This window comes from Telmatherina bonti (genome assembly GCF_933228915.1).
Source record: "Telmatherina bonti genome assembly, chromosome: 14".
Classification (NCBI taxonomy): Eukaryota; Metazoa; Chordata; class Actinopteri; order Atheriniformes; family Telmatherinidae; genus Telmatherina; species Telmatherina bonti.
Window position 1 is genome coordinate 24721443 of NC_136612.1, and position 6436 is coordinate 24727878.

Below are 6436 nucleotides of genomic sequence, written 5' to 3' on the forward strand. Positions count from 1 at the left end.
TATTGTTAACAAAACCTTAAGTCCCGAACTACTTGCAACAACAACAACAACAAAAAAAAAAAAAAAAGAAGAAGAAGAAGAAAAAAGTGGCACTGGGGTTTCTCAATTCTCGACTATAAATCTTTATCATCACTGTGGAATTTAGTGCCCCTAGAATCTGGATGATGTTCATGTTTTGACTTTGGCTAAGACTATAAAATATTGCTCTGTGCTGAATACTTTTGAAACCACTTTTGTTGTATGACATATTCCGCCATTCCTGCAGGAACCTTAAAGAAGACATTGTCATAGCAAGTGCACAATGTTGGTCTGTACTGTATAGATGCTAACCAAGGACAAATAACTTAATTGCATCATAGAAAGACAAAGAACAATGTTCTCATATGAGAAGTAGTCCCAAACTTGACTGAAGATCTCCAAAATTAAAAACAGTTTTTTGCTATGATTGACTAATAAATTTCCAATTGGTCCTTGACAGAGTATAGATAATTGTGGATTGATGAATTATTTTGTTAATTGTGAATAATGAATTGAGGATTTAATAGAAAATAGAAATAGTTAAAAAAAAAAATAGAATTTACGTTTGTCATTTCCATGCAGTTTTTCTTTTCACCAATCACAATTTGGCTTGTCTGGAAAACAAACAAACAGAAAAACAATAACAACAAACCAAAAAACTTGGGTTGAGCTCATACACTATATTATAGGGCCGAGCTGAAAGCAGAGGCCAGCTGGTGCATCTATCCGGCAGCTAGGGGGCAGTAGAGGCACTGTGCCTGTCTGTGAATGGGAACTGCTCCTCGCGTACATACAGCTTGCCGTAGTCGCGGTGAAACCTGGGTAGAATAGTCAAAGCGGCGGGAGAGCGGCAAGTTATTGTCAATTCTTTCAAATCCTGATAAACTTATCCTTGACAAAGTGAGTAATGTAATATTAATCATATGTATCAGTCATACGTTGGGTAAAAATTAAGGTGTGTATCTAAAAATAGTGTCAACGCTTGTATTGTAGTGTTGCTTGTAAGGCAGTCTCGTTAAAGTGGAATAAGCGTTTGTTTCTGATTAGTTCCCCGGTTTTTCCTCATTTTTTTTTTTCTTACCGCTTCAGAAACAATGGCGAAGGTGCAGGTGTTAAATGTGGCCGTCTTAGATAACCCCAGTCCCTTTGGAAACCCTTTCCAGTTTGAAATCACGTTTGAGTGTATGGAGGACCTTCCCGAAGGTGGGTACCAAAACAGAGCAGCTGCCATTATTGCTCCTGACGTCTGACGCAAAAATGAGTTTAATACAACTGTGCACTGTACACTGGCTTACGCCTACACATTATCATCTATGTTAGCTGACTTCGTCCAGAAAGTTCATTCAGAGCAAATTCTGTTCAATATTAACATTTAAAGTAACATGAGAGGTTGTAATGCATGTGCTTGGCATAGCTTAATTTAATTGTTCCGTGAATAAACGATATGTTGCTATTTATTTAGTTTGAGAAATTATAATAACTAATTCTGTAGTAGTAGTACTACATCTGTAATTTTAAGTGGTCTTTTTCTTGCCAAATACGTCAAATTAAATTTTAATGATAAAGCACTTTTCATGTAATAAACACACTGCACAAAGTGCACATTTACACCCCCTTTCCTACCACCACCATATACACACACATACTGGTACATGTACACATCCACAGACGTTGTGTACGCAACTTATAAAAGCTGTAGAAAAAGTAAAAAATGTGGCAGATTACAGAGGACCTCGAGTCATGTCATGCCATGCCATGCCATGCCATGCCATGCCATGCCATGCCACAGTTTGATTATTGGTAGGTTTATAACTGTGGAAAATATTTCTGTAAATATTCGTTGTACCTGTTTTTGTTCATAGACCTGGAATGGAAGATCATCTATGTTGGTTCAGCAGAAAGTGAGGAGTATGACCAAATCTTGGATTCAGTACTGGTGGGCCCGGTCCCTGCTGGGAGACATATGTTTGTATTTCAGGTAAGTATGGTTGCAGATAACTTAAAAACAGCCCTTTGGCATATTTAAAATGCAAATTCTTGAATGAGAAGCTCAAACAATGCTTTAGGGGGGCCCTCTTGATTTTATATATGTAAGTTCAAACGTTGCTGTTGACCTGGTGTTCTGTTTACATGTCCTGCAATACTGTAATGCTCTAGATTTTTCAGAGTAACTGTATGTGAGGCTGTTAATGTCAATAGCGTTCATTTTCAGGACTTGTGGAGAATTTCAACCTAGCCTCTTAAATGGCTGAATGATGAGCAAGTGAGACTATGTACACTTTAGTAGCTAATTTTGAGGAGCTCAAAATGAACTGCTTTATCATTTGTTCTGTTGACTTGATGCTTACTAATTAATACTGTAAATATTTTTAGTTCAATAGTGTTTAATCAGATCAAAAAGGAGCTTCATCCAGTAATTATCAGTGTGTTTCAAGAAAAATGCAGCAATTATTACATTGTTCTTTTTGCATCATATCCTACTTCCTGGTCTTGTATTGATGTACAATTATGAATAGTAAAGAGAGTAACAAATTGTCTGCAAGTTTTTCAGAAATTTGCTAGTGTTTATATGTGAAAATAGCTTAAGCTTGAATTTTATTCTCTATTCTACTCTCTTCAACCAAAGTGTTTCCAATACTGGTTCAGGGCTTGAACTAAGGACTGAAAAAGAGCCTCAGCAGAGTCAGATCGATATATCAGCTTAAATGTCTTTTCCAATATGTGTTTGAGCCTCTCTCAGAGTTGTCTGAGTTTCTATAGATAACCACGGAACAGGAGTCAGTTTATCTTTACATTAACCCCAGTCGTAAAATCATAACCTCAGCAGTCCAGTTTCAAAACTGCTTAAACTAAAGCAGGAAAACAGGAGTAACATTCAGCTTACGTTCTTCTTACATCAGGTCCTCTTATTTGTTATAGTTTATTCAAACATGTTAAATGGAACAGTGGTTTATAATTTTTAAACATAGTGGTCAAAACATTTTGGTTGATCTGATTGGTTTTAACAACTCTGTCCCAGCAAAGCGTTGGTGCATCTGTGGCCCCAGTTTTTTAGAACTGCACCTGTGGTTTGGTGGTCTAAATGGAAAGAATGGGTTAGAAAGGTGCATTCACACCAGACTTTTTCTTTTTTGCATCTAAGTCTGTTTGCTTTGGGAAGCTTGCTTCATTCAGATTATTATGATTGCACAAAGGAATTCTGTTGCGAATCAAAGAATCTGACTCAGTCTGCCTACAAATGCAGGTCTTGGTTCACTTTAAGTAAACCAATTGCAGGAAACAAACTACAAAAAATGCATTTTGGGTTCAGCACACAGGTATCTATGATATGCAGACAGACAGCTATGACTATCTTCTGTGTCAGCTATATGTGTTTTCGAGGTGCTTAGTTATTTGTCACCTTCTACAGTAAACAGAGATATACCACCAGAAATCAAAGGAGCAGTGTTGAGCTGTATAGCTGACACAATGAGCAAAAGAAAAGGACGGACAGGAAGCAGACAATGCAGAAACTGCCAATTAAAAAGCACCTGAAGAAGACACACAAGATGAAGTTGAGGAAAACATCATCAACAACAGTAGACATGGTGGCAGAGAGAGGCTATGCAAGTGTGTCTGTAACTACACCCTCCATTTGATGTCAAACCATGGAAGTTAACTTTGAACTCAGCACAGCCCACTAATGGATGAACGGACTTAATCACTTGCAACATAAAAGACGCGTGGAAGTATTAGGCAAGCGACGTATGAAAACATTTTAGATAGACATCACATTTATGTAGATAAGGGATAATAAATAGGCCTTAAGTTGACCTCTGAATTTGTACAGTTACTGCTGTTGTGTTTTGTTTTGTAAGTTTCATAGATAAAGTAATATGCTAATAAATAATTTATTTTTCTATCGACAGGCTGATGCCCCAAACACTGGATTGATCCCTGAAAGTGACGCTGTTGGGGTAACTGTAGTGCTGATTACCTGCACTTACCGTGGCCAAGAGTTTATTCGCATTGGTTATTATGTGAACAACGAGTACACAGACCCAGAACTACGTGAAAATCCTCCTATCAAGCCAGACTACACACAGGTCAGACTACTTACTGGTTGATATCTGGATAATTGATTTCTAAAGTCCTTATAACTGTTAATTCTTTGTATTACAAGCTACCTTTTAACATTGTGGGTAGTTAAGCAGTTGTATGCATGATTTTGGGTATTACTGAGCCATTATTTGTTGGTTTTTGGGTGAGGAACATAAATGGACCCAGTGCAGCATAAACAAATTAGTATTCTTTTTTATTCGTGTCAGTCAGTTAATATACTTTTTCAAAAATTACAGCAACTGCAAGCTAACAGATGAGTAAAAGTTTACCAAGTCAACACTAACCTTTTGTAGTAGCCAGCCCCACCTCCTCCTCCTCCTCCAAACATATACCTTTTGCCTGCAGCCTGAGAGCCCCATATGGAGGGTGCCCACAGCACTTATTTCCAAAACAAGGCTGGTTTATCCAGGTGTTGTTTTGCATGTCAAACATTTAATTTAGATGAGGGGGTGTCCAGCTTTGGTACTTGAGGACCACAATCCTGTAGGTTTTCCATGTATCCTTGCTCCAAAAAAACACCTGACTCAAATTAACCACTCACTGTGCCGAACTTCATAGGCTGTTGGATCCATTTAATGTAAGTTAGATGTAATGGAATAGGGATACATTGAAAACCTGCATGACAGCGGTCCTTGAAGACCGACTTTGGACACCCCTGATTTTGAGGGAAGATTTGCAGGTATGATGAATCTATCAAATGGATCTTGTTTGTATACCAGTATGTATAATTTTGTTTTCCCCCTATTTCAATTCACAGAAGCTATGAATTATTGCATCCTGCAGTTAATTTGTTTTAAATAGTAATCAAATCAATAATTTATGATTTAATACAATGTTTAAATGAAATGGTTATATGAATATTTTAAAGTAAAAGGTGGTTAGGTGCTGTAATTCTACCAGTTATTAAAGACTTTCTTACCTAACACTTGTGATTAAAAAAACAAACAAAACATCACTTTCTCTTTTTTTATGTTACTTTGTTGGTTTGAATTTTGCCACTCCATATGCACTGTTATTCATTTAAGTGGTAACTATAGTAGCACAATGTTCAAACTAAAATTCAAACGAATCCTGTAATTCTAAAACTTTGACATTACAGACTCTAGAATCCATTATGATAATCCAATTTGTCAGCACTTACAAGTTTTATGTCAGATTTTATGTTGAATGGCTGGAGATTGTATGTCTCAGCCCTTAGCTTTTCTCAGCATATCTTGTGGATATTGCCCTTTCTAAATTTAAACACTTCAGGTGATTTCATTATGTAACCACTAAGATGAACACAAGCACAGCAGATGTAAGAAAAAAAGAGCAAAAATGCACATGTACAACTTTAAAAGCTCACATACCATCTCCCCCTTGTAGTTCTCTTATTGATTACATAATGCAAATCAGCTGCTTGTTAATCAGTTAAACAAATGTGCACACTGTTAGAAAACACTACACACATAATGGGTCTGATCCGTTGAGGAGAGCCAAGGGCTGAAACTGTACTGGTAAGCCACTGTGAGTTTTGTTGTAATGCCAGAGGATTTTGATTGTTGGTGTGACATTTTTTAGGTATCTGACATGTGGAATGAAATATTTCACTCAGGTGTAAAGAAACACACCTGCAAATTAGTGCCTTATGTTTGGGGGGGGAGATTTAGCTTGAAATCACATATAATATGGTACATGCATTATTTTAATTGATCAGCACCATATGATAAATTTGCACCAATGTCAAAGGTTGTAAAATATTAATGTGGCACTCCATAATTTTCAACCTGAGTAGCTGAATTTGCCTTTTTGTACAGAAGGCTCTGAGGGCCTGTCTCATTTGCTCTTTGCATTTTCCCTCAACAGCTTCAGAGAAATATTCTGGCATCAAACCCACGTGTAACCAGATTCCATATTAACTGGGAAGGCAGTGCAGAAAGAATGGAGGACTCTGAAAATGTGGATCCTTCATCAAATTCCATGCTTCCACCATCCTGTCTGCCAGGCAAGGCCCCGCCTTTGGGGATACTACCAGACAACTCTATGGACTGCTTATAGAGCTGCCCCCTGTCCAAAAGGTGGTTACTCACAGCGCAAGACCATATTTTCGAAGAATGCCTATGGACATTCTGTAATGTATGAAATTATGTACAGACCTCCCTGCCTTGCTGCTTGTCTTTTTTTTCCCCCCTCTAACCCCAGAAATAAACTCCACTTTGGGCTTCAGTGAGTATTTTATTCAGAGGAGAGTGTGAATTTCAAAATTAAATAATTACATATTGATGGGTAGTTAGTGCATTGATGTTGAAAGCTATATTAAACTGTGAAAAAGAAACAG

The 6436-nt window shown here is 37.3% G+C and overlaps 1 protein-coding gene across 2 annotated transcripts; it reads left to right on the forward strand.

The window, feature by feature from the left end:
- The first annotated feature begins 826 nt into the window (after positions 1–826).
- asf1ba (anti-silencing function 1Ba histone chaperone) lies at positions 827–6324 on the forward strand. 2 transcript variants are annotated; one of them, XM_079252178.1, is made up of 5 exons: positions 827–918; positions 1108–1221; positions 1881–1996; positions 3927–4103; positions 5965–6324. In XM_079252178.1, exons 2-5 carry the CDS (start codon positions 1113–1115, stop codon positions 6154–6156), a joined length of 594 nt encoding a protein of 197 aa, XP_079108304.1. In that variant the 5' UTR covers positions 827–918; positions 1108–1112; the 3' UTR covers positions 6157–6324. The 2 variants fall into 2 exon arrangements, with proteins under 2 accessions (XP_079108304.1, XP_079108305.1); XM_079252179.1 differs by having other exon boundaries at positions 862–973.
- Positions 6325–6436: the final 112 nt, after the last annotated feature.

Bases quoted from the DNA above. Each gene is read 5' to 3' on its own strand.
- asf1ba (XM_079252178.1), top strand. From the start codon at position 1,113: ATGGCGAAGGTGCAGGTGTTAAATGTGGCCGTCTTAGATAACCCCAGT. The intron at 1,997-3,926 runs GTAAGTATGGTT...TTCTATCGACAG, and splicing joins GACATATGTTTGTATTTCAG to GCTGATGCCCCAAACACTGG. The intron at 4,104-5,964 runs GTCAGACTACTT...TTCCCTCAACAG, and splicing joins TCAAGCCAGACTACACACAG to CTTCAGAGAAATATTCTGGC.